This window comes from Sciurus carolinensis, chromosome 5, assembly GCF_902686445.1.
Source record: "Sciurus carolinensis chromosome 5, mSciCar1.2, whole genome shotgun sequence".
Taxonomy (NCBI): domain Eukaryota; kingdom Metazoa; phylum Chordata; class Mammalia; order Rodentia; family Sciuridae; genus Sciurus; species Sciurus carolinensis.
The window spans coordinates 169,911,725-169,939,238 of record NC_062217.1 but is presented as its reverse complement, the minus strand read 5'-3'; the positions used below and the strand labels follow the sequence as shown (position 1 = coordinate 169,939,238).

The following is a 27,514-nucleotide window of genomic DNA, read 5'->3' as shown; positions in this document are numbered from 1 at the left end:
TACCCCTCATGGTCTCTCTTTTAATCAAGTTTGTTGTTGTGGATTTGGGGTTTTGGGGGGAATTTTGGGGTTTTTTATTGTTGTTTTGTTTTGGTTTTGGTTTTGGTTTGTTTGTTTTGGCCTTTGTTTGTTTTCGTTTGTTTTTGCTGCCATGACCAAAAACCCTGACAAGAATGATTTTAGAGGAAAAATTGATATGGCATCCACCGTTTCAGAGGTCTCAGCCCATAGCTGGCCAGCAATCCTGGTGACCACCCAGTTAATTCCTACCAGTGGTTAATGCACTGATTAGGTCAAGGCTGTCCTAACCCAGTCACTTCACCTTTAAACTTCCTTGCATTGTCTCATGCACGAGCCTTTGGGGACACCTCACATCTACACCGTAAGTCTCCTTGAACAAGTTGTTCCATGCCCTGGGCAGCACATTTGCCATTTTGATGTTATAATGTGCCTGTTTTCTAGCACCATTGGGAAGATTCAGTGATATGGGAAGGGTGCTGAGGACAGACCTAGGAGGCTCTGTCCCCTCCCCAGGCTGCTGGGGTGAAGAGTGGGAGGCTGCTGAAGGAGCCACCCTCAAAGACAGTGTAGGTACTGGCCTCTGGTGCCCGTCAGAGTTCCCTGGAGCCAGGGTGCCTGTTGCCAGTGGCTCCAGCAGAGGGGGCAGTTCCACTGGAAGTGCGGGCAGGAAGCACGCTCTCCTCTGCTGTCCTAGCATCGGAAAAGAAGATGTTCGCTGTAGTGTGCGCTCAGCCCCGAAAACATTCCCAAACAATGCCAAGGCCTTCGTCAAAAATAGTAAGCTCAGCTTGTTAGTTTGGGCCCAGAAAGGATGTTTTGAGTGCAAATAAAATGATACATTCCAGGGCTGTTTACTGACGCAGGATTCCTGGGAGAGTTCAGGACCCGGGGAAGCAGGCTCTAATAGGCGCTGGCCGCTGGGCATCCTCGGGCACACCTCCGGGGCCGACCAGAAGACTCTGGAACAGGCGGGTACGCAACCGTCAACTGCATTTCCCTCTTCCCTCCTCCCTTTGTCCGAGCCTGCTGCCTGCATGGGTCAGCCAGGACCTCCAGCCTTGTGTAGCCGTCCTGGGCTGGCTCCACGCCCTCTGGGTGGGGCTGCGAGGGTCAGCCTTTCCTCAACTGCAGGACCCAGAACGGTAGGCAGAGGGCGAAACTCTGGAGCCCTCCTGACGGACCTAGGCTTCTCCAGTTCCGTCCGCAGGGGAATTTCACATTTGTCGCTTGCTCGCAACCAGGTTGCAGGTGGGACGTCCTGGACTGTGGGAAGAGAGCCTGTGTTTTCATTTTAAAGCCACTTGCAACATTCTCTCTCTTTTTTTTTTTTTTTTAAACACTTGATATCAAACAACGTCCAGTGACTACAGCTGTGACGCTGTCTCTGCAGGGAGGTGGCAGAGTGCGCCATGATCGCTGGTTCTGTGCAAGTGCGAAGCTGGCATAGCCCGGGCGGCTGAAGCGCCGTCGATTTCCTCTGTGGATTCCCTTGGCAGTGTTTCTGTGGAGTGTAAAAATAGCGCTTAGTGCCTTAAAATAAATGGCTGTGGGGAATGCTTGTGCGGATCAGCTGCGTGGTCACATGTTCTCAGATTCTCCGTATTGTTCACTAAAAAAGAATGGAGTTGGATGGGAGTCTCACGTTCCGCCCACGGTATGATGGCTTCAGTTACATGCAAGAGACCTGGAGCCGCAGAGCCCCTGGGAGGATGAACCCGGGCAAGACAGCCGGTTAACTTGGGAGGTCCTGGGAGAGTCTCAGCCGTGTCTGGCCCGGAAGATCTGCAAAGCCAGACTCGGCACAGGCCCCCCAACACACCCCTCTTGGCCCCCAGAGGGCCTGGACAAAGGCAGGCAGCGGGTAGAAGGGCCCTGGTGGTGCAGAGTTGACGCCTTTGGAATACCGCCTCCGAGGTCATGGGTAAAGGGCATGGTGGTGTCAGGCGGGCCACTTCACTAGCGTCCACGACGTGCGTGGATCAGGATGGCTGGGTGGTGGCAAGGCCAAGGTCCAAGCCGCACTTCACCTGAACCATTTTAGTTCTCAAAGTTCTGCCTCCCCATCCTCCGCCCCCATTTCTCTGATGACGTACTAAAAATCCACGTTTCTTAAATTGAATTGTGTGCATCTTATCCTTTCCCTTCAGCTGATTTTCTCTGTGAACCAACAAGCTTCTTAAAATTCTGAAGCACCCAGCATTGCCTGCATTTTCTTTTCTACTAAAGTCTGGACCAAATGACTGACTGGCCTGCCTACCTGCCGGCCTGTCTCCCTCCCTCCCTCCCTCCCTTCCTTCCTTTTGTGCCTACACTGGAGACTAAATCCAGGGGTGTTCTACTACTGAGTTACATCCTCCATCTTTGATTTGAGACTGGGTCTTGCCAAATTGCCCAGGCTGGCCTTGAACTTGTGATTTGCTATCCTCCTGTCCCAGCCTCCAGAGTGGCTGGGATTACCGCCCTGTGTCAGTATACCTGACCAGCACAAACTTTGATTCCCTTTAGAATTGACATCTTCTTAAGAGGGAAAAGTAATTTAATGCAGGGTCCCAGACAGCTCTCCTGGTGAACCTGCTCTAGGGGGCAGGAACCATCTTCTGTCTTTCCTTAAGTTCACTGTGAGCAGCCTGACCTTGGGCAGTTCACTTTGGGCCTTGGGTTCTCAATGTCCAGGTCAGCTGGTTTGATTCTCTGCTGTCCACACTGCAGCCAGGGTGTATGGGTACACACCTGCTGTGCTGTTGACACTGCCCTCAGGATCCTCGGTAGTTATTTAAAAAACAAACAAAACGAAGTCCGTGGGAAAGGAGGGGACAGCTGGGCACAGCTGGCAGGAGCCAGTGTAAGGAACACAACGCTGTGTGCACAGTTGGTCTGTGGAAGACACTTAAGGTTTCTTGGGAGGTTTCCTGTGCTTGTGCCCTTTAAAGGGGGTGCCTTTGGGAAAAATGGGAACCTGCTGTCTTCCTGGCACCCTGCTCTGCCCACCGCACAGTGGGGAAGTTCGCTGTGTTCCCGGCAGTTTCCACCTAGCCGCCAGGGCGTCCGTAGAGCTGCAGCTGTCCACAGGGGACAGACAGACACCAAAACCAGAAGACCCTGGGCTTGAAAGGCTCCAGTTTATAGAAAGCGCCAGGCCTGGTTCCTGGCTTCCCTGGAGGCCTTCCCCAGGGCCTGTGGACAGGAAGCAGGACTGGCCGAGACCCAGACCTGTGACCTGTGTCAGAGCGGAACAAAGGCCAGGCCTCTTCCTCCTGGGGGCGGCCTGGGCTCCTGTAGGAGCTGCTCGAGGTGAGTTGGCGCAGAGGCTCCAGAGGCTGCTCTGGGCTCCCAGTGCAGCCGCCCTGTTGTAAGCTGTACCGTGTTCCAGGACTTCCTGTTTTTCCAAAGGAGTTCTTGTTTTGGTTTTTGTGATGATGGATTTATTGAGGCATTTGCTGTGTTCCTACGAGAGTGACCGCGGCCTGCCTGTTCCCCGAAGGCTGCTGTGAAGGATTTGGCCTCCATGGGGTGGTGAACAAAGAGCCAGTCCAGGTCCTCTGCCACTCTGGAGGCGGAGGCCGGCCTGCTCGGGACAATTGAAAGGGGTTTGTTGTTCCCTGAGGGCTAAGTTAAGCCATGTGTGTCTCTTTCTAGGAGCATGTGTCCAGCCAGTCAGAGCTGCCCAGACCCACTCACTTCCTGCCGACCTTTGACACCGACAGATGTTTTTTCTTACACGTGTCATTAGGCCTCATACTCGCTGACCTCATCTAACTGAATTGAAGCTGTTTTCGTATGTTTTGTTTTTAAAGATCCGTTTAACCCTTTGTGAGCCCGCCCCCCAGATTGTTCCATCTTCTGCCTTTTCGGTCTTGCTTTGGCCCTGGACGTGGTGTGGGACTTGGGGCCTGACCCAGATCCTGTGGTGTTCCCGTGAGTAGAGGAGGCTGGCCTTTTCCACGAAGAGGTGGGATGGAGAGGCCCAAGGAAGGCAGTGAGGGCCAGCAGGCCATGGGAGAAAACCCCGCAGCTCTGCGTCCAGATACGTGTGCGCTTCGGTTGTCGCTCGCCAATCCTCAGGAGCAGGGATGTGCAGAGGGCAGTGGGTCCCCAGCAGGCACCCCCTGTGGAGTGAGTCATTGCCATGGCAACATGGAGTGAAGAGGTTGGAGGCCCTGAGGCCCACGGGAGTTTCAGCAACCCATCCCCTAGTCCAGGATGGCACGTTGCAGTCTGCCCTGGTGCCACAGCCCAAGCAGAGACAGGAAGAGTTGGCTTTTAGCTTTTTCACGAAGTGAATACACAGACAAGAGCTGCCGAGCCCCAGAGGGAACCAGCCTTCCGCAGACCCCTTCCAGCTCCTCGGAGCCAACAGTCTGCTCTCCTTAAAAGTGCCCGGCTGGGGAGGGGTACCTCTTTCTTGACAGCTGCTGAGTTTGGGTGACTTGCTTGCAGAACAGGTGTGAAAACCAAGCTGCCTGTCTGCGGTGCAGATGCTCTGTCTGCTGGGGCCAGCGCGGCAGCGTGTTCCAGGGCTGCCTGTGTGTCTCGGGAATTGGCCCTCGGAGCCACGTGGAGCTGGGTCTCTGCACACTAAGCACCGGGCACCAGAAACTCCCCTCTTCCTGCAGTCCCCCTCCTCTGTGGGAACCCCTGTGTCTCCCTAGCTCTTTGCTGCTTTTTGATGGGTTTTCAGACCAGTTCTCTTCTGGTCTGGAGAACACAGCCTTTGAGAGGTTTAGGGACTGCAGGCTTTGGCCAATGAGACATCACCGAGGAACCTGGCGGATGTAGCTCCACCTAGCTCTTTGGTTTCCAGGCTTTTGTGCCAGTGAGCCTCTGCAGGGCTGTTCTGGGGGCGGAGGGGTGGTACCTGGGGTCCAAGGGAACCAACAGAAACATGGCCTGGGGTGAGCGGGCTTTGCTGAGCCTCCGTTTCCTTGTGTGAAAGAGCAGTTGGATGTGATGACTTCTGGAATCTCGAGGCCCCAGAAACCATGGTTCGTGGTTTCAGTGCAGGGGCCGCAGCAGCCTTCATGCTCATGGTTGCATTTGTGTGCACCCGTGCGTGACCACGTGCATCCGCAGCTGCGATCCGAGGCTTCTCTGCTTCTGGGGCTCCAGGTGGGGCCTGTTCACATCCCAGAGCACACATTGGTCGTTTCCCATCTCAAGAATGGTTGCATCTGTGCCCCGCAAGTGTTTGCAGACCACCTTAAATGTTGACCTGCGTCCTCTTTTTGTCTAACGTGGAGAGCTCGGGTTTACTAGCTGTGCTTAAGGACCAGAGGATCTGTTTCCCCAGTGAATTACCGGGGAAAGGGTGGCCTGGGAGGCAGAGTCTTAATGTGGGGCCAGTGCTTTGAGAGGTCTTTGTAAGTCCCCCAGATTTATTGCTGCTCAGGAGACCGACTGAGAGCCCCAGGTCGCCTTAGTTAACTGTATGTGGAGTGTAGCCCTGGAATTTGAGCGTCTGGGTACACGAAAATAACAAGGTTTGTGATCTCTGGGTCTGAGCATCACTGGTGTCAGGAAAATGGGGTTCACTCCAGGCGCTGTCCTGGGGGAGATCACAGGCAGCATGGGCTTGGGCAGCTCGATACAGGTTTCGGTGAGCTCGTTGGTGTTCTCTGGTCTGCAGGTGGTTGATCCTGGTGCCGGCATGGCCTGTGTGTTGGTGGATTCATCCGTTGAGCTGTGCTCCGTCACTGGCCGGCGGAAGTTGATAGGCTGCATAAAGGTCTGTATTATCTATTGCCAAGCGAACAGTCACCTCAGAACTTAGAGGTTAAAACTGCAACCGTGTTGTCTCCTGGCTCCTTGGGTCAGGAGTCTGCACAGCGTCACCAGGTGCCATGGTTAGGGTCCCCGTGGCATTGCTGTCTAGGCGTCACTCAGAGTTAGGGTCTCATCTGGTGGAGGGATGGGGAGGATTGGGTCCCGTGGGAATGCTGAACTGAGGTTTCAGTCCCCACTGGTGGGTGGCTGCATGGTCCTCAGAGGGCAGCTGGTCTCCCTTAGAGTGGGGAACGAGCAGGCCAGTCCTTTCTAACCCAGTCCCTGAAGTGACACCCCAACGCCTCTTCTACTTGTTCCATGTGGAGGGCACTAGGGGCCATGGAATTCTTCAGCTCCCACAGCGAGGACAGATCTGCCCAGGCAGGGAGACAGACAGAGCCCGCTTAAGCTCTTGGGAGGCCGCTAGGGAAGGCTCTTACTTGAGCAGCTGTTGTTCTGTAAACATGTCCTCTGTGGGCACACCTGTGTCCCCCGTGGATTGCTGCAGAGAGTGATGAGTTCCTGGGCTTCTGCGTCTTGAGAACGCTGGCGACTGGGTAGGTCATTTGGTCCTACCCCTGCAGCCTTGGCAACGGCCCCAGCAGAGGCTGGTTTCTGCTAAGCATTGGCCACCTTTGGCCAGCACCCTTACCTCCCAGAAGGGTGTGGTACTGCTGCTTCTCCACGTGGAGCCGCCCTTTGTCCCCACTCTTCCCAAATCTACAGACACTCACCCTCTGGGCCCTCAGCTAATCCCTAGAGCCAGCCCAAAGGGTGTGTGGAGGTAGCATTTGAGACCTTCCCTCCCCTTAGAGGAGAGTCTGAGATGCTCCCCAGAGGTCACTGAGATGCTGTCCCTGAAGCCCAGAGGGGTGTGACCTTGACCTTTCAAAATCATTGACCATAAACCACGGTCCCTCTGTGCCCCTCCTGTTCCTTGAGGTGGAGCCTGTTGACTCCTCCAGCTCCAATGATGAGCTGGCTCTCACCCCAGAGCTGCACATGCCTGTGGGCCCTGCCTTGGGCAAAGCTCAGGGAGGTACCTGGAGAGGGCAGAGGTGACATGAAGGGCACCATGGTCACAGGTGTGCAGGGGGCTCGCTGCAAACACCCAGTGCTGGGGGTGGTTTCCAAGGACAAGGGAGAGGGTCACTGCCAGTGGTCTTTTGGCTCTCCTTGTTCTGAGTGCCGGTGGTGCACTAGACCTCGGAGGAGGGGCACAGTCCTCCAGAGCCAACCCTCATGGTACCCCAGGAGCCTTGGGGACTGCTGCCCCCTTTCCTGAGGCACCGTGAGGGCGCCGTTGAACTAGGTCTGTTCTTCTGGAAATTGTTTTCAAGGAACCGAGTGCCCTTGGGTCAGCAGCTGGGTGCTGTGTTGTGTGAGTTCAGGCCTTTAAACCGAGGAACAGAAATGTGAGCAGGCCCAGCGGGGACTTTAGAGTCAGAAATGGTTTCCTTTCAGAACCTCCTAGGAACTTGGGCTGTGTGGGACTGTCCCAGAGTCACCTCAGTGCCCCCGTCACTCATGGGGGCATGGCCGGCACCTGGGGTCCCAGTGGAAGCACGCTGGGCGTTGCAAAACTTCCTCCTGTCCGTGAGCATGGAGCCCAGATCCCTAAGGGCAGGACACACCCTACTCCAAGGCCCAGCCCAGCCCTCTGGCTGTCAACCCCTGGAACAGGGGGATTCTGGGCCGACCCACTGGCCTGCACGTGGGCACCACAGCTGCCACCCTTTCTCTCCCACCTGTGGCCTTGTGGTGGAGAAATCCAAGCACGGGTAGTGGCTTAGCAGGGCAGACCCCCAGATTGCACTGAAGGGAAGGAAGTCATGGCGAGGACTTCCATCATTGCTGCCCTTGGAGTCACAGGACCAAGTCTCTGAGGAGCCTGCTCACGGTGGGCACTAAAGTCGGTGAGTGGGCCAGCAGACCCCAGTGACTGTCCAGCCAGTTGGATGTGGCAGCCGCCCATGAGTATCTTGCTTCTTCCTTCCTTTGTGTGTTGTATTTTGGGCATGAGCCTACGCATAGGGCACCTTTGGAAACTAAAGGCCCTCTGTCTCCTGATAGGCTGCATAGGGGCTTGTCCCTTCTCCATGGGCAACTTTCCCACCTTGGGGGCTCTGAGCTTCCCCCAGAGTGTTCCTTTCGAGCTGTAGACCCTGACATTATCAGCAGGCAGCAAGGAGTCTGCCTGCACCCCCATGAGAAAGTACAGGTTGGGCAGCGTGAATCTCGGAAGTTGACTCTCTCGGGTTCTAGAGGCTGCATCCAAGGTCCAAGAATCTGTTCCTTCGAGGGACTGAGAAGGAACTCTTCTAGGCCTTTCTCCTTGGCTTCTAGATGCCCATCTTCTCCCCGTTGCTTCATATCAACCTTTTCCTGTCCACAGTTCGGTCCCCACTTCACTCTTCATGAGAACCCCTGTCATTGGGTTACAGCCCACCCTGACCATCTCTTCTATCTCGGTTGCTGCTGTCCATGACTCTAGATATATACCAGGACTGAGAGATTCAACGTGGCTTGAGGCGAATATACATCAATCCACAAGACCCTTACAGTCAGCGTGACCCACGGTCTTTTAGTTGAGTCTTTTGGTGCATTATGCTGACACTGAGCTCAGAGGTAGCGGTGCAGGCTTGGTCAGGAATGCCGCGCGGAGCAGGTGTTCAGGGCCCTGCCGTGCTGTTCTCAACCTGGTGTCTGGTCCAGGGATGGACTATTGGCAACCAGTCATCCTACAAGTCCTCCGAGCTTCTTCCAATGTGAACGGCATCCCCGGAAATTAGTTCAGAGCAGATATTTCAGTGGCTTTTATATTGCCATCCTCGGCCATGAGCACAGGTGAGCTATAATCGTCTGAACAGGTGGTGTTGTGGTGTGCCCCATGTGCCCTTATCATCCAAACATGTCGCCCCTGCCCTGGAAGGTCAGGGTGCAGGCCAGCTCATCATGACCGTTTCCCACCCTGTGACACAGTCAGCTTTTCATCCCTGTGACCATAATAACTGTCAAGAATACTTAGAGGAGGAAATTTATTCGGACTCAGTTTCACAGGTCTCACATCATGGTGGAAGACAGCTGGTCAGTGGCAGCCCAGAAGTGGAGAGAGCGGAAGATGAACTCTTCTAGGACATGGCCCCCGTGACCACCTCCTCCAGTTGGGTGGCGACTCCCAGTAGTCCACTCAGCTCTCAATGGCTTAATCCCCTGTGGGGTTAGAACCACCCGGATTCCATCACTGCCCGAGCCCACCTCTGAACCTTGCAGCACCGGGAGAAGTGCTTCCAACGCATGAGTTTGGGCACGTGCTTGATCCAAGCCATCGTGCCCCACGGTCAACCACACCCCAAGCATCACCTCCCAGCCGCTGTTCAGCAGCCACTGTCCACTGAGGGCTTTCTTACCTGGAGTCCAGAATGTTCCAGGCTGTAGGTAAATGTTAAGGTGGAATTAGACCCCAGGACTGTAGCACACTGTGGAACAGGCGAAATACTTGGAGATTGTCAGAACCATGGAACTTGGATGTTTGCAGAGGTCCAACTATGGGATATGTGTCATCATAAAACGAAGTCTTTACTCCCGGGCTGTGAGGTGGCTCTGCTGGGTGCCTCCCTTTGTACACACGGCACCTCAGTTGAAGGACAGGCTATCCCCAGACTTGTGGACCTCTCTGTCCCACCACTGCCTGAAGCTGGTGTCCAGATGCAGTGGCCATCCTGACCTGGGCATGTCAGGTAGGGTGTGGGGTCCATACAAGGTTCCTTGGAGACTTTGCTTGGGTCCTTGTCTGGCTATTCAGCCACCTGACCAGCACTGAACACTGGAGAGTGGTCCCTGCCCCTTCAAACAGGCGGCCCATCTGCAGTGAGCTTTTGCTTCTGTTTTGTTTTTGAAAGAACCTCTCCAGAGACTTAATTTCTGAAAGGGGTACAGAACCCCAACCAGTGCTCACGTGGATAACTTATCTTCACCACCAGTCCAGCCAGTGTCCCAGCTCCTGCACACCAGAATGATTCCTGCTCGCCCTGTCAGTCTCTCCTTGACCACCATGTAGTCCACACAACGAACAGGGTTGTCCACTAACGTGGGCCAGACAGTGGAACCAATCAGAGGGTTTAACAAAACAAGGTTGTCTGGAGAAAGGTGGGAGGTGCTTGTGACAGTGGAGCCATAACAGGAGGGGCCCCCTGGAGAAGGTGGAGCTGGGGCTCAGAGGAGCCCCTGAGGATCTCAAGTATGGGGGGCCTTTCTCTCCAAAAGCGAGTTTGGTGAGATCAAACCAGGAGTCGGCCAGGGGACCCAATGGCATCCTGTTGGAATGGCAACTGTGGCTTTGAAATGATGGTCAGAGAGCAAAATTGTCCTATGGAGGTGTGGGCATTGGGTGGCACCTGCGACCCTCTTGCTGCAGTGCCAGTGAGCTAAACCAGCTTCTCCTTTCCTGTGCCATGCAGGTTCCTTGCTAGTGTGGCAAGGGCACCAGTGAGCTCACTGATGCAGCTGGCTTCTTAGAACTTGGCGGGTCAGCCTCTGGTCAGCAGGCAGGTAGAGGCCTTGCCGGCCTCCATGCATTCCTAAATAAGACTGGAAAATCCTCTTTGCCTCAACTCCCTCCAAAGTAGGGTCTACCAGGGTAAAAAGTGATGTATTCTGAGGTGATCCATGTCTCACAGCAAAGGATCTCAGGGATGGAGGTGACGAGAGCTGAGAGCCGTCGCGTTTATCAGTTTATGCACGCCCTGCCCCAGCATCCCTCGTTAGGCCTACGGAGCTGCGCCGCCCCGCTCCACAGTTTTCTCTCATTATAATTCTGTCGCTGCCAAGGTGTTCTCATTTTTCATCACGGTGGCTCACCAATCTTTAAGAAGCAGAGCCTGGGGTTGGGGAGCCCCACACCCTAGGACAGGAGCTTCCCCGCCCCTTCACCCACCTCTTCTCCGCCTGAGCTCTGAGAGGGGGGATTCCAGCTCTCCGTGCAGGGGTGGGACCCTGGGGAGGGCTTGTCCCGCATTCCCTTCCCCACCTGCTCCTGTTCCCACCCCTGGACCTCTCCCACCAGCAGGAGGAGGGTGGTGCCTCCTGCCTCCTGGCTGAGGTGGAGGTGAATGTGGCGGCTCATCCACTCCCTCAGGCCTGTCCTGCAGTATCTGCTCTTTCCTCTGGATTCTTGTGGAGCCAACATTGGGACTGAAATGAGGAAGCAGCTGGGTCCTTGCAGCCTGGGGAAGACCAGGCAGGGTGAACAGTGCCCTCTGCCGGCCACAGGGCCCCACCGCTGGGCAGCCGGCTGCAGGCCTCCCCTGCTGGACATGTTCCTGGGAAGGTCTGAACCAGGAGAAGGGCAGCCCTGTGGGCTCGCTTCTGAGTAATTGTGGACTGTGAGCCCTGGTTAGGCATTCTGAGCTCACGATGTCAGGAGATGAGCCACCTGGGACCTAAAGAGGGTTGGCAGCCACAGATACAGTCAGAGGCATCTCTCTGGTAAGGGTGGGGGGAAGAAAACACCTAACTCAACCTTTCTAAAAATTCAAGATTTCATCATTGTAGTTTAGTAAGAAAGCAATTTTTATAATTGCTTTTATGAGATTTAAATACAGGTATATTTCTTATATGTTAGATTATGCTAAATAATTCAAAGTTGTCTTTAAAATGTTTTATCTTCCCATGCCACAGACTTAAATAATCTTGAGTTTAACAAATTTAATTAATTTATATTTTAATATTGTACAAGGCATATTCTGTAGTATATGTTCATAGCATATAATTTGTGTCTTAATATTATGGTATGCATAATTATATCGTAATTTAACAAAAATAGTTCAGGTCTAGCCTGTGACCTCCAGCCCAACAGCCTTATGAATGAAGAGCCCCTGCAGACCTTGCAGGAAAACTTTCAGACATTCTAGGTCCTTCCTTGGTGTGGGACCAGTTGTTGAGACATAAACGATCTGGAATCATAGTGCTCATGTAACCAAAGATGAGCTGTTTGAGGGAGAAGCTCCTGTCCCCACAGAGTTCAAGATCACTAATCCCTTTACCCTGCTTGACCCAGCTCCTCAGCTACCAATCAAACTTTTCATCCCAGCATAGTAGAGAACCAGAAAAACAAATGTTCATCTGCGCACCTGTGATTCCTCAGTCTAAACACAACAGGAATACAAAGGAGTCAGTTTTTTGCCTCTTAATTGAATGAAAATTTTCTTTAATTGCTTTATCCACCCCTTGCCTATTATTAAAACTATATACTTATTTTGAAATGTGTGAAAATTCTAAACAAGAGTATTTTCTTCCCTGCCACCTGTGCAGAGGCACCCTTAATTTTCAGCATGACCCAAATGGAACAACCAGTTAGAAAAATCATGACTTCTTCCTGCTCAAACCCTCTGTCCTCTCCTCCCCCTGATTCCATCCCCAGACAGGGTCTCACCGAGTTGCTGAGGCTGGCTTTGAACTTGTGATCCTCCTACCTCCGCCTCCTGAGCCTCTGGGATTACAGGTGTGTGCCACTGTGCCCAGCTAGATCCTTTGTCCTTGCTTTTAGCTAGTAAAAATATTTAGGCTTAGCAAGTGAAAATACTTAGGTTGCTTAAGCCCAACATACATTTAAGTTGCCTGCTTCTGCTTTGGCCTGGTAGTGTGTTGGCTTTTGGCATTGTTAGTCCACATGCTGGAAGACTTGCTTTCCAAGGTCTTTGACTTTGCATACTATGTAACTTGCAGGGTCTGTACCTGTGGGGGAGTATGCTGGTTAGCAAGCCAAGGGCCTGACCTCACCTGTCCCAGGCAAGCTGTCTACCACAGAGCTAAATCTCCATCTCCAGCCCACAAAGACCTTTGTGTTTAGGGTTATTTTATGGTTTTGTTTGGATTTTAGGGTGTTTTTCATTTTTGGTTTTTTGGTGGAGGGGGCACTATATCAAAGCTTCTAAGAAACTAGATAGGATTTTGTTGGAAAGAAAAAAAATTTTGCATATCCATAGTTTTTAAGTCTTTTGTCCAAATTCTTTAAAGAAAACCTCTTAAAGGTGTTAGAATTTGACCTGTGCTAACTTATTATCCTGAATTATTATTTTTTTAAATTTGTTCTATTGGTCCGGTTGGGTCAGTATGATCACATGTTCTGGTATGAAGTCTTATCTTTATTTTTCTATTCTGAAATTAGTTGTTGTCTGGGGTTATACCATGATAGATGGCATAAGCAGTGTATTGCCTTTTTAAATTCCAAATGCTTCACGTACAGGGCCCCAGGGCATTGGAAAGGACTGTGATAACCACAGCCAGGCTGCTGTGTACATCTCCAGGGTCCCTGTGTTGCATCAGCCCTGAGGGACAGAGGTGGAGCTCCTGGAACAGTCAGAGGGCATGTGATCAGGGTGTGACCAATTTACCCCAGGGACGGGCTGCTGGGCGTTCTGTGGGGAAAGATGAGCTCTCTAATCTTGCTGGGTGGTGGACAGGCCTGTTCTCAGGAATCTGAGCAGAACTTCAATGTGTATCTCAGGAAGGGCGTTGCTGGGTGGGGACCTGTGTGGAAGGGAGGGTTTCCTGTACACCTTTTTGCTACCCTGTGTCCCAACCTTGTGTTCAGTCCCCACCGCGGACACACCAGTGGGGTGGGAGTGGGGGTCTACGTTTGCAAAACCTCCTGAATCGGAGACTAAGGAGCTGTCCCCATTGTTCTGACTGCTGTGGCAAGGGGTGCCAGGGTCTGTGGAGTTGAAACACCAAATGCTTCCAGAACTTCAGAGTTCTGGAGCTGAGGAAGTCCAAAATGAGGACACTGGCAAATGGTGTCTGTGGGGGCCCGCTCCCTGGCTTGTGGGTTTTACTGTGCTGGGTCCTCACCTGAGAGAGGAAATCGTCTACTCACAGGGCACTGAGCCTGTTCCCGAGGCTGGAACCCCAGGAGACACCTCCCCAGGGCCACACCTCCAACACCATCACAGTGGAACAGGGCGTCGGTATTTAAAAAGTCCACAGGAACATTGTGAGAATTGAGTCTGGTGAGCTCACGTTCCACTCTCATTGTCCACAAAACTTCTCTCCTCCCTTAAAGAAGCGTTAATGATTTTGTTATTGATTGTGGTGTGCTGCACCGCCGTCTAAGCACGGCTAGGCCAGTGTTGCCCGCTGTCCCCTGACTCCTGGAACCTTCTTTGTTAGCGTGAAGGTTCAGCCTAGCTCTTCACACAAAAGGCATGTGTCAGGCATGCTTGGCCCCTGCAGGTTATGGAATGGCTTTCCTGAGGGACCAGGGACGCCCGCACCTTTCTCTCTGGGACTAGATGCAGTCGGAGTCTGCATCAGGGTGGTTCCGGTGGCCGGCCAGCAAGCTCCAGACACTGGAAGACTGTGAATCTGCACATGCTGAACTGACCATATCAGCAGCATGCTGCTGGACCCGGGCCTGGACCTCTGCTGCTTCCCCACTGTGGCCCAGTGGGTCTTGATACCAGGGAGCTTGTAGGCTGGGCAGAGGAAGCTCTCAGAAAGGGTGCCCTTCCCTTGGGGACGCACCAGGTGGGGATTGTAGACTATTGGCACCAGGGCTGCTCTTGTACTGTAGGGAGCCTGCTCTGCCTAACCCAGGACCTCCACCACCTCCTGCATTTTAAACCTATGTCCCCTTCACAATCAGCAGTAAAACGCATCCTGAGGACTTTGCGGGCAGGGGCTCATGCAGAAGACTGTCAGTATTTGCTGAACTAGGACGCTATTCATTCATTAGACTATTGCAAAACTTGGCCTTCTTCATTAGCGTAATGTTTAAGGAGATTTCCTTAAAAGAACTGAAAGCTATCATTATGTTTAACCACTTTTGGGAGAATTTTCATTTTGAAAGACACCATTGAAGACATGCACTTACTCTGTAAATCCCTCAGCTGTTTAATCTTTGAAAGCAGGAACTAGAATAAAGCAGCTGAGAAGATCCTCAAAATGTGAGACTTAGAAATGTAAATTGGTGAGCGCTGAGTTTCTCTGCTGTCCAGCTCCTTGGTGCTTGGTCCTGAGAGGTGGTGGCTGTCAGCGATCATCTAGAAAAACTCATCGGGACCATGGTGTTGCACCATGGGAATCCTCTCTCCCTTCAGCCCTTAGTTCTGGATGTTTTTGTTTCAAGCCTGGTGTATCAGAGGAAGTGGTTGTGAAATGCGTTGTCTCCATTTTCTTAAATCTCAGAACAAATCTCCTACTCCTGTGGTTTATTGGAGTGACCAAAAATGTCCCAAGTAGTTTTCTGACCCAGTCATCTTTTTGAAATATAGCAGACTCCCCCATGTGCAGGGAAGCTTTGTTCTAAGCCCTCCATTGGATGCCTGAAACTGTGGATAGAACCAAACTTGTATTGGTTTTTCCTATAGATAATAAATCAATGATAAGCTTTTCACCTGTTCAGCCAGAGGAAGCACTTGATGACTTCTTGTACAACCAAGTGCCCAAGTTCACTGCTCTTATTATTAAGAGTAAATTAAGTAAAATACGGGTTACTTGAGCACATGCATCTCAATACTCCTAAAATTGATCTGATAGATGAGGCATGTGCTTTGCGGGTGTATGTGCAGGTAGCGGGGACAGTGTGGGTGGGCTGGACAAAGGCCTCAGTGGTGCAAGAGCTTGTCATGCTGCTCAGAACTACATGAAGTGTGACAATTAAGAATTGTTCATTTTTGGAATTTCTCATTTAATGTTTTCAAACCACAGTTGACCACAGGTAATAAACCCCGGCAAGCAGCACTTTGAGTGTGCGAGGACTACTGTAGTTGGAATTTTCTGCTGCCAAATATTTTGGCCCCGGGTCACAACTCTCACTTCAAGCAAACACAATTTTGGGGACATCTTTCTGATCCTGGTAGGATTTTGATCTGGGTCTCCTCTGTTTAAGGAGAAGGAGGTCTTGAGACTTGGCTTCATGCACCCTTCTTTCTCATGTTAGGACCTGCCTTTCCTCTTGACCTTGAACTTCACTGAGGTTTACTCCCAGCCTCAGCCAGACGTTCAGTGCTGGGACTGTTGGCGATGAGAACCAGGGAAGGGCAGGAGCAGTCCTCAGAGGCTTGTTGCTTCCCACCCAGGACACAAGTGACACGGTCACTGCTCTGTGAGCAAGGAGCCCGAGTGCCCAAGAGAGCAGATCCAAGGTCACTGTGCAAGTGGGTCCTGGGATCCTGTCCTCAGCCAAAGCAGTGGCGTGGGACCATGCCTCCTCCTCTCACTTCTGTCTTCTCTGTACCTTTGTGGTTTTGTTGTATTTTGACTAGGTGGTGTCGGTAGTTGACAGATTCTTGAAGGTCACGGCCTGTGCATGGAGAATGGCTTCCAGTGAAGGCCGAGGTTGCTTCCATCGCAGACTCGAGGAAGCACGCTGCAGAGGTCCCATAGCCAGCACCCAGGTGAGGTGCTGGCGGGATCAGCGCACACGCCGACTGGGACTACTGCGCACAGACCACCCTCTCCTTGGAAAGACGGCCCTGTTAATTACACCCTTGTACATGGCTTGCCGCTTGGAGGGCGAAGGAGGGAAAAGTCAGGTCTCATTTCATGTATTTTTTAAGAATAGCACGGTGAGGGGAAGAGTGGAGTCTATGGCCACTGCCATAAAGTGGGCAGACCCGGTGACTGGCGGCCCCAGAGTCTGCATGCACTGCCGACCTGGCTGGCCTGACAGTTCAAGGACACAGCTGGGGGGGTCTGCAGAGACAACTCCACAGAAAGGCCCAGGAAAGCCCAGCACAGGAATCCGCAGCTGCCCTTTCTCACAGGCGTTGGTGTGAGCTGAGGGAGCTGACGGCTGAGCTTCCCTTTGATTGCATGATCGAGATTCTACTTATCAATTTTTCAGGAAGCCATCTAATTATACAAATTAAAATTCAAAGGAAAGCAAAAAGAATGATTACGCCTCACTCGGGCGGGGGTGCAGCCCGTCCTGCCTGGGATCCTGACGCTCTTTTTCATCTCTCCGGCGCCTCACGCATTAACTCATCACTTCTCTCACCCGCCGATGAGGTGAGCTCTGCGCTCTCACCAGAGGTCAGGAGGGGCCGGGCTGCAGTTGGGACCCTGGAGCCCTGTGGTGGCCGCCCACCGCACACCTCTGCAGGTCCTGGTCCTCTGCTTCCTGCAGCTTGGTGAGAGTTAGGCTACTCCTGCCTTCCAGAAAGCCGAGCAATGGAGACATCAGAGCTGGACAGATGTGTCCACACGGTCACCCCACTTTTGTTAGTCCAGTGCCCCACATGGTCATCCCAGTTTTTAAAAAACTTCCCAGTCTTGGGAAAGAGTTTAGTATCCTTTAGGTGTTGCATTAAATATTTATGTGGTTGGAAATTGTGCTGTTTCCTAGATTTTTTTTTTTTTTTTTAATCATGTAATTATTGCTATAAATCTTTCAGATGCTTTTTCACCCTTGTTGCTGGGAAATTAGCCGTTAACTACCAGGAACTCGCCTACCTTTCAATAGTCAGACCTGCAGGCTGACCCTTGATAAAGTAACTCCTAGCATTTTGCATAATTGATGAGCATACATCAGAATCCTCATTTTTAACCCTGGAGCCTCACTTTGGTCTTACCTCTTTTCTCTGTATTGGCCTGATAACTGAGGGCAACCTTTTCTGGGGGAGGGTGTGTGTGTGTGTGTGTGTGTGTGTGTGTGTGTGATGGTGGTGGTCTAACATAAGATAGTTTGGTTGTATTTTTTGAATAAAGTACAGGAGACCAGAGAATGGGTCCCCAAACGTCATGTAATTCCGGTTTGGAATTCTTCACGTGGTAATTGGAAAGAATGGAGTTTCTGAAGCCATGAACTAAACACTAGGCTTCGGGCTGTGGTTGATGATCTGGGCCTCAGGTTTATGCTGCACGAAGCCAGTTGTGGATAAGACTCGCATCCCCAACTCCTGCCAGAAACAGGCCAGGCGGCAGCTCTCAGGTCATGTTGGGGTTTCCCACTGAAGGGCCCCACCTATTGCAGGTCAAATGGGAGACCCTCACTCTGTTGCCTCCTTGCTGGGTCTGGAGACAATCTTGGGCATCTTTGCTCCCGTGCATCAGCCTCTCCTCAGTCTAAGTCACCTCCAGCCCATAAAACTGAGCCCCAATGCCAAGGCCGGCAGTGTGGGACGCTGCCCCTGCTGGTGCTGGGTGCAACCCCCCTGCATTGGGGGAAGGTTCAGGAAGATGGCATGGGCAAACCTGGGTTAGGTGGTGCTGGGGTTTGCACGATCTGTTGTCACACAGTGGGCTCCAAGGGTTTGTGATGTGCTGTGCTCTGGCTTTGACTCCTGGCCTCCATGAGGCCGTCGTGAAGCACCTGGAAGGCCTCGAAGCTTCCACGTAGCCATGGCGACTGTGTCTGGGTCCAGCTACGTAGTGTTCTCTTCTACAGTTGTCCATGGCCCTGTCCTCCACCCCCCGTCACTCAGCTCCTCTGATTTACAAGAACGAAGGGCAGGTCCAGCTAGCTGCTCGCGGTCTCTGGCCATGGAGTACCAATTACTACAGCTGAGACTGGTAGCCTTTGGTGTTTGTAGCCCTGAAGCTGAAGGCAAGAGATCCGAGTGCTGCCGTTCGCTGCTTTCAGAAATAGCTGACGACCGTCTTGGCGCACTCGCCTGCCCGCTGTATCGAGATAGAAAGCAGGAGATGGTGAACGTGGACTTGGAGCAACCTCCACTGGTGTTTCGCAAGGAGAGCAACCCACACGCCCAGATGGCAGGTCCCCTCCTAGGAAGTGGCAGTAAAGTCCTGCATGGCCTGCTGGCCTGTGTCCTGAAGGTCTCCAGAGAGTAAGGATTCTTTTCTCCTTGTTTCAGGGTGCATAGTGGCGTAATGTGCGCAGACTCCTGCGAGTTCCCCTAAGTTCTTAGAGGACCGCTTTGCCTTTTGACTCAGAGTTGCAAAGTTCGATAAAGAATGGCCCTTGTGGATAAGCACAAAGTGAAGCGACAGCGATTGGACAGGATTTGTGAAGGTAAGAGCCAGCGTGGTTGGCGGTTTCTAATGGAAGATGTGTAGTCCCTCGCTCAGATCCTCAGGGCCTGGCCCCTGAGTCGTCTCTGCCAGGCTAGCGCACCAGTGCCAGGACCCCTGCCCTCCCCAGTCCAAGCCCCTTGCATTCTAGCACTTTGCCCAGGTGCCCACAAGGGGCCCAGCCTCATGCAGGACCAGGCCTGGCTTCTGGGTTGGAGGCAGGGCTGGGGTCCGTGGGGTGGGGGGTCCGCTTCTGCCATACACCTCAGGTTATTTTACATATGAAAGGCGCTGTCTATTAGGACCAGGTTTTTTAACTTCCTGAAGTTTCTGGATTTATCTGTTTTAAATTAAGATATTTACAACAGTGAGTTCCAAGATATTCCTGAAGAGCCCAGCATTGCCCCCTCATGACGTGTCTAAGTCCTGAGTATCTTTGAAAATGTCTGGAAGTGTTTTATTCATGAAAGGAAAAATAAACATAATTAAAAACCTAATGGAAACCTGGGGGCAAAACTGAAATGTTGATTAAGCACCATCCTCTCCTAATTAGTGAGTGGCAAGAAACCCAGAGCCGGTGGCTGGGAGCTCTCTGGGCCCTGCTAGCCCAGATCAGTGCTCCAGGGCTAGCCTTGACTCCAAGTCCTCACCAGTGCCTTCCCTGCAGGGGTGTGGCAGAGGGAGCTGAAGTGGGTGCAGCAGCCCCCTCCGCACCCTCCATGCGCACAGCACGGTGCCTGCCAGCTCCTGGGCAGGAATATGCACCCCCATGAGCCTTTCCCTGCAGCCACCCATATGGAATTGTTTGTCCTTTAAATAGATTGTAGCTCCAGCCACATGGGGTGGGGACATCAAAGATGCTCCGCTGTATGACTCCACACCCCTTGGGCGCTCTGTACCAAGAATGTAAGAGCAGTGACTGACCCGCCCCATCCCTGGGGTTCTGCTATAGTATAAGGAACTTGGAATTTTGGGTTTTTGTTGTTGTTTTTTTGTTTTGTTTAAGTATTCACATTTTTCAAAAAACACTGAAAACCCATAGAAAGGTCTGTAAGAATAGCACAGTGAACACCAGCGTGTCCTTCAGCTGTGTGTACTGCTGGGTAACGTTTGCTTTTTCTTTCTAGAGGTCCAGCTATGCATGTGTGTATACATACGGGAGATGGATAGAAGGATTTTTTCCAGAACCACCAGAAAGTTTGCAGATGAGCATTTTATTCTTTGTACCTACAGCTTGTGTCTCTTCCTGGAGCATTTTCCTACATAACCACAGTGGCACCGTTGGCCCCTTGCGATAGAACTTCATTATGGCTCCACCTGACACAGGTGGCGTATTCCCATTTCCCTCGCATCTGTGTTTGGCCAGTTTGGTTATTGACGTCAGTTTGCCTGTGTAGGAGCCAGTCAAGGGCCACCCATTCTGCTTAGGTGTCATGCACCTTCAGTCCTGAGAATCCGAAACAATCCCCTGGCCCTTTAATCTCTCAAAGTGTAGTTGAAGATTAATTGTTTGGTAAGGTATTTCACAATCTAGGTTCATCACTTGCGGCGGGGTGTTAAAAATTGACTTTTGACTGTTAGGGGGAAGGGGCTACCTTGAGGTTGCTGAGTCCTCTCTCCAGGAAGCCTTAGTGGACCAGCCCTGCTGGGCTAGTGTCAGGAGGGCATGTGTGGGGGTCCACATCCCCACCCAGCTGCTGCTCCTGGCATTGTATCAGGGACAAGGTTGGGAGGGAAGAGCCCAGACCTTCCTCCCTGTGTCTCTGCTCTCAGATCCTCTGCACCAGCACGGTCCCCAGCCCTCTCACCCACTTTGGCATCTGAGACTTGAAATTTGCAGCCAGTTTTTCCCTGTGATTTAAAGGGCAGTATCGTCTGTTTGTGTGGTGTTTCAGGAACGGTAGCAGTTGGATTTTAGAATTTTCTGATAAGGACCATCATCACAAACGCAGGCCTAAACCGTGGCACACAGGTACAGCTCTCCTCCAGAAACCTGCTCACTGGTGGGATCAGTAGCTGTGCCGAGGTGCTCTGCTGGTGCTCCCGGGATGAGCTGTTAGGGTCCTGTGGCACCTTCTTAGACGTGGGATTTGCCGTCACTGGGCAGCTGACAGTTTGTGCCCAGTACCCAGGTGGTGTGCTGGTCTCTGTTTGACCTTTCCCCAGGTTCTTTCTGCCTGAAGGCGTGTTCTTTCTCCCCCCACCCCATTCTCTCTCTCTCTCTCTCTCTCTCTCTCTCTCTCTCTCTCTCTCTCTCTCACACACACACACACACACACACACACACTCACACTCACACAGTCACACAGCTACACAGCTACACAGCTCTGAGCTCTGATCAGCCTCACCTCTGTCAACCTGACCTCTTTCTTGTAGAATGCTCAACATGGAAGTCCAGAGAGTCTGACCTTCCCCATGGCCTGCACCCCGCATCAGGGGTACTTCCTGTGTCCCTTGGGGTGTTTTGTTTGTGAGGGATTAAAAGCATGAAGCCTCTGTGTTCTGTAGTCACCCCGCTGGCCCAAGGCTTAGAGGAGCTTCTTCAGTGGTCTCAGCCCATGCGGTCGTCTTTGCTCAGAGAACAGGACAGAGCCCAAGACTCAGACCACCTAAATCGGTTGGAATGATGAAGAGGCTTTCAAGTTGACTTAAAGCCAGATTTTAATGCTTCCTTATAGTAATTGTTCTATTTTGATGTTTAGATTTGTCTACCGCTCTTTCTTGATGCCCACCACCAAACAGTCCTCAAGTGCCCTCGTGTAAGGACCGTTGTGGGTCACCTTTGACAGGGCTGGGCAGACGCTGGTGGCAGGCTTCTCTTCTTGATGTGTAATTGAGGTGTTGGCTCGACCCATTGCATTTGTGAGCTGCCCCAGCCAGAGTTCTTGTGTCCTGCTGTGCCACACCGGAGCTACTTTGTTTTGGCTCAAGTATTTGTTGGTCAAAGAGGAGAGCACTGCAGAAGTACCCCAGAGAGGCATTTCAGCAGCCCTGGCTTTGTAGACTGGTAATGCACCACAGTGGCTTTGCTGATGGCCTCTTCCTGTATAAATCGATCACTACACAACCGCTCTTCCGAAGGCTATTGAGAATGAAATCTGAAGAAAAGTAGCCATTTCGTTTTACTTCATTTTGTTCAGATGTCATAGAAATGTGGAGAAGTGGTTCCCAGGATGGTGCCCACTCAGCTGACCCGAGTCCTCTTCTTAATGCGACCCATTCATTCCTCGGGGTGTAGGGGGACAGGGAGAGGGAGTGATACGCCCTCTTTCTAAATCAACAATCCCGAGAACTTTCCTTACTTCTGGAATGCCCTCCTAAGCACAGACTAAAAGGAGGGAAGAAGGATGGGTGGAAGCAACTTTCCCCTGCGGCTTTATTACTTGGGAAGTGTTCTTCTCAGCGAGCTTTCCCCAGAAAGTTCCTTGGAGCTCCTGGCATATCTAAGGAACCGGCCGCCTCCAGGTTGAGGGAGCCAGGAAGGCAGGGGCCTCCAGGGCTGCTGTGGGATCCTTGCCTGGTGTGTGGTGCTCAGCGGCCACAGGCTTGGGCCGGGGTGGTTTTGTTTTATGTGGTTGTTTTGTCCTGGGTAGCTGGGGTTTTTTACTTGTCCTTTTAAGAACACTCAGACAATTGCTGCTTGTTTGCCATAGAGAGCACCTGTAGAGAAACGGCATTGAAGCTTGGTGTCTATAGGTGCTACGTGATCATTCCTACTAAATATCTTTTAAAAGTCCTAAAAAGTTGGTTTTAAAATGGAATTAATAATGTTGCTATACATTTTAATTATATGTTAGTGTCAAGCAATTATGCACATTTCCAGTAATTAAGTGATTTGCTATGATTATATTAGTGGTATAAATATACAATAGTCAACTAGACATGGCTCAACCCTCCATAATACAAATAAATACACCAAAACACTATGCTCACGTATGAATGGTCACAGGCAGGAGTGCAGTTATTTGCCAGGGACAGACATTCCACGTTGCCTTATCTGGTCGTGCTTTCGGATGCATTTGGAGCAGTGACCCCTGCTCTGGGTGCACCCACCCCCTTCCTTCCCTGGCATTGGGGAAGTGGGTTCTTAGATTTGCTCACAGCCAGGCCCTCACTTTCTGCTGTGAGAATCGCGCTCAGTGTTTAATTCTCAGTTGTTAATCGTTTCTCAAATGGAAACAGAAGCTTCTCTGCACTTGCCAGTTTGCTGGAGGTGCAAGTCTATACCTCGCCACATCTGCAGCGTGCATGGGCTGCTCAGGTGTGGCTTTGGGGCGTGTGGATGTGTGGGGCAGGGTCTGTGGCTGTCTCACTGCTGCTCGGCAGTGCCCTCAGCCACCTGGTTTGTGTTCCTGGCCTGCTTTGCTCTCAGTGTATAAGCTCCTAGTCATGGCACCTCCAAGCACAGTAACTCTTTTCCTCATAAGAACCAGCACATTGGGCTGGGGAAACATAGCTCAGTTGGTAGAGTGCTTACCTCACATGCATAAGGCCCTGGGTTCAATCCCCAGCATCACAAAATACACACACACACACAGAGTCCTACTTACAGTAGGTCTGAGGGCAGCCACCACCCTATAGACAGTGCCCCACACAAATACAAAGAATGTCCTGGACTCAGATGCCTTCCCAAGTACTTGGAGTGAACCAGAACCCAAAGATAAACATGGCTGCCAGCTTCTTACTCTCTCTTTCCTACAAGTGTTAAGGGGGGCACAGTGAGACTCCTCTTTCTTGACTGCTTTATAGACTGAGTTCATCTGACCATTATTTCATAAGTTTCCTAAGCAGTGATTGGCTCTCTTTGTTAATGACACCCAGGGGCTTTGGAGTGTGTTTGCTGTCTGTCTGTCTCCGTTTATAGAGGAACCTCACATGCCATCTGAGATTTGCGCTCCCCCAGCTTGGCTGTGAAGTAGTCAGGCAAGGGGAGTGTCCTGAATGCTAATACGCGTTTGGGTACCATGGGTTTCCACAGTCCTTGTCCCTCTTTCCGTGTTTCTCACTCAGCTGAGGGCCTGGAGCATCCGTCGGCCTCAAGAGGAAGTGATGACCCTAGAATGAGGGAAGCAGATCCTTCCAAGACTGCGAGCGAGGTAGATAGATATCCTTTACTGTGATAAAGGAGGCTACTTCTGAAGGCCCAGCCCTGGTGGCCTTCCTCGTGCACATAAGGAAGTGGTCCTAGGGAGGGGGACCACATGCAGGTGTCTGTCTTTTCCCCATCCAGCTGTACCTTCCTTGAGGCCGGGGATTATCCTCTATGCGCCGGACAGTGCCTTGCTGGGCAGGTTGGTTGATACCCCACATGCCAAATGAAAGGGGCATGTTGAGCTAGGAAGGCCAGGTGGTGGAAGACCAGGCTCCAAGCCCCCCATGAGGGGCCACAGCCTTTCTGCAACTAGATGCCTGGGATTGTTCTTGGGGAGATTTTGTTGCCTCAATAGATTGCAATTTATCTGAACTGGGGACAAAGTGACAAAATTGAACGAGAAAGGTTCGTGGGAGAGGGTTATTTGAGCTTGAGTGTCCTGGTGGTTGGGGAATGATACAAACATCACAAACCAAACAGAAAGAACGAAATTCTGGAATGTCCTGAGCCCAGTACAGAGGAGTTGAGGTGGGCATGGGGTCCGAGCCTGAGGGGTTGCAGAGCTGCAGGAAGCTGGTTAGGGGAGAGAACAAATGTTTGCTGGACACCTGCTATGGGCACAAGCTCTCGAGGAACTGAGTGGCTTTTGCAGCTTGCTGTTCAGGGAGACGTGTCCTCTCCACCGGTCCCACTGGATGGGGTCCCTGCACACACGTCTGTTCCATGGGACCTTTCTAGACAGGCCGTGGGGGTGGTTTTTTGCCCCTGGGTGATGGGAATGAGACCTCATCTCCGCCACACGCTTCCCGGAGCTTCGGTGGTGGAGTGGAGACGTGGGTCTGAAGCCCATGCCAACCTTCAATTTCACCAAGGGTCAGCCTGGAGGCTCCCGAGGGCTGGTAGAGTGCAGCCCTCTAGAAGGGGCTGGATGGGTGAGGTGCACCTGGCTCCTCACTCTCCTCGGGGAGTGGCATTGATGGGAGCTGGGAGCTCGCAGCCAGGAGCGTTGGTGGCACTTGGCACCTCTGATGGCTGCAGCGGTGTCTGCAGGATTCTGCTGGTTCTCTTTGTGCCTGTGCAGCTCTGACGAGGGCGGCTGTAAACCCGTGCCAGACTTCCTGTGGCTCTTTTCCCCGAGCGCTGGGGCTCCCCCGCCTTTGAGTTAGATGAGTAAGGAAATTACTTTGGTGGGGGGGGGGCGCTTTTTTAAAGGAACATTTTTTAAAAGGCAGAAGGCTGTATTTAAATTTAAATTTTAGAACATTTATCTTGACAGAAACCTACAAAAAATCCACACAACCTGTCCACATTTAAAAGTAGGAAGCGGGTACGTCTGGGCCTATTTTTGGCCTCATTTCTGCCGGAAAGCAGTGTGGAAAGCAGTGCGTAACCCACTAACCTCAGCCTCCTCCCTGGGGAGGCGTAGGAAAACCTCCCGGGGAGGTTCTCATTTCCGCCTGTGCTTTCAAGGCGGAAGCCCTAGGGCCTGCATTGCTCCACCCTCGTGGTGGCAGCTCTCCACCGTGCTGGGGTGGGAGCTGGCGGCCTTCTGCGCACAGGCCGGCCCCTAGGAGGCCTTGTGACTGAGCTGGCAGTACTGTCCACCAGGTGGGCAGGGAACACACAGCTGTCAGGGGACAGGCAGTTGAGCCAGGTGACAACCTGCCTGTTGACCCCACCTTTAGATTGGCTTTTCTTTAGATCTCGCTTTTCTAAATGCTGAGACCCTCAGCGTGACCCTTTCCCCGGCAGACACAAAATGTTCATTGTTGGGGGGCTGGCACTGATCCCTTTCTTGCTCTTCTTCCAACTCTTCTGGAACTGTCTGGACCCTTCTCCATAGTGGTCTGAGTCTCAGTCTCTGCGGTTGTGAAGGGTTGCCTTTCGTTGTACAGGGAATGCAGGAGAGAGCTTTGGGCAGACAGACTTATAACCCTGAGTTGGCTATTTGATCCTCTTTCAAGATTAGTTCTTTCTTGGGGTTATTTTGTCTGCAAGAATGTGGGTTGTCTTTCTTAATTTTCAAGGTAGTTTTATACTTTAGACAGTCATTCTATTTTTACTTTGTACGATTTTATATAGAGAGGCTCTTTGCAGGATTAAAAAGTCAAATCCGCGAGACTCATGACTCTCCAAAATTGGTCCCATCTTGCCTTCCGTAGTCAACATGAGATTTTTCAGGAAAGCAGTTCTTTCTGAAAGACCACAAAGTGTTTTTAAAGTCTGCCAGAATGTTTGGAAAAGAGGGAGTCCAGGTTCAGATTTTCTGCCTCACAGAGGAAAACATCTGTCATAATATTTGGCAAATCAGAGTCAGGGCTGGGTGAGTTTGGGTGATTTCCAAGCAGAACAGGCTGGAAGAAGAAGGTGCAAATGGAATCCGCGCCTCCTGGTTCTAGAACGGAGGCAGCACCACCCTGGGGCCCGTCTTCCACTGCCACCCTACCCCATGAGCTCACCTTCGAGACCAGCAGAAGTCCACCTAAGAAACATAGTGGTCCCACGAACTGTCAGATTAGCAGTCTTCTCTGTAGTCCTGTTTGGATTTACAAATTTGGGTGTAACGGAAACTATGTTGGACTGTGTTGGACAGAGCCCCCACCCTGCATTCCTAGCTCTGTGATGTGACATCATCCCAGTTGCCCTTACGGTATTTCCCAGTTAAGATACTAGGCCTGCAGTTGAATAAAGTACATAGTAGATGGTCCATGGATGTTAATGACAGAGGTGTTGTCATCTTATTGGTGTCCCTCCTCTCTGGCCAGTGGTGGGATCAGATGTGGCTTTAGTGAGGTGGAATTCCACCTGAGGGTTCCCCTGCCGATAATAATCTTTCTAAGTATTATTGTTCCAGTACTGGAAGAGGTTGATGAGCAGACAGGCATTAGCCAGAGCCGGGAGGAGGTGCCTGGCTCCAGCTCTGTCCCGGGCCTTCCTCCTCACGTAGCTGCCCACTGGTCCTCATTCCCAGGAAGGTTGTCTATGAGGCTCCTCCCCTTTATGGAGGCAAGGAAGCCCATGTCCTGAACAGTAATGGAGTCATAGAAGGGGTTCCGTGGTGCTGGAGTGACTGGCCACGGTCTTTGGGATTGCCTGGGCTGTGGCAGGGCGGCGCTTGGTCCATCCCTGAGGCTGGTTGCTCACTAGGCCAGAAATGGCCACAGAGCTTCTGGGTTTTGGGTGAATCAGTGCGTTTCCTTGGGGAGCATCGATCGTATACATGGACTTTATCCCAGATTTGACACATATTGCTGGGTTCCTGGGGTGGGCAGGGTGAGACTGGCATCCCTTGGGCCTGCAGGTTCCTGGAAATGGATCACACCCACCCTCCTGCCTCCCAGTCAGTCTTCGGCTCGTCTCACATTATTAATTTCTTTTTTAAATAAGTAGTATTTCTTAGAGGCTGAAGCTTCACCGCTGCCTCAGACTGGTGGCAGTCGATTGCTTATAATTTCATTTAAACATTTTAAACGTAGCTGGCCTTTGTGGCTTCCTGACCACCTCGTGTGAATGACTGGTGCTGGCCCTGTGGCTACCACAGGGCTTCTCCTGCCCCTTGGCACGTTTGCAGGAAGGTGTGGGGAGGTGCGGCTCCCCTGTCGCTGGCCCTACTTTGCCCTGGTGGTTTGAAAGAATCTGCCTTCTGATCAGGATGTGAAGAGTCTGAGT

General features: G+C 51.9%; 1 protein-coding gene across 3 annotated transcripts in view; it reads left to right on the top strand.

The window, feature by feature from the left end:
* Positions 1 to 27,514, top strand: part of Ctbp2 (C-terminal binding protein 2) — a 142,661-nt gene that overhangs the window by 80,383 nt on the left and 34,764 nt on the right. For 2 of the 3 annotated variants that reach the window (XM_047554469.1, XM_047554470.1), the window contains one exon: positions 18,597 to 18,754. In XM_047554469.1, the coding sequence (XP_047410425.1) occupies positions 18,697 to 18,754 (58 nt within the window). In that variant the 5' untranslated portion in view covers positions 18,597 to 18,696. Of the gene's footprint in view, positions 1 to 5,723; positions 5,744 to 18,596; positions 18,755 to 27,514 lie in introns of those variants that run through there. The other variant, XM_047554471.1, reaches the window with a different exon arrangement.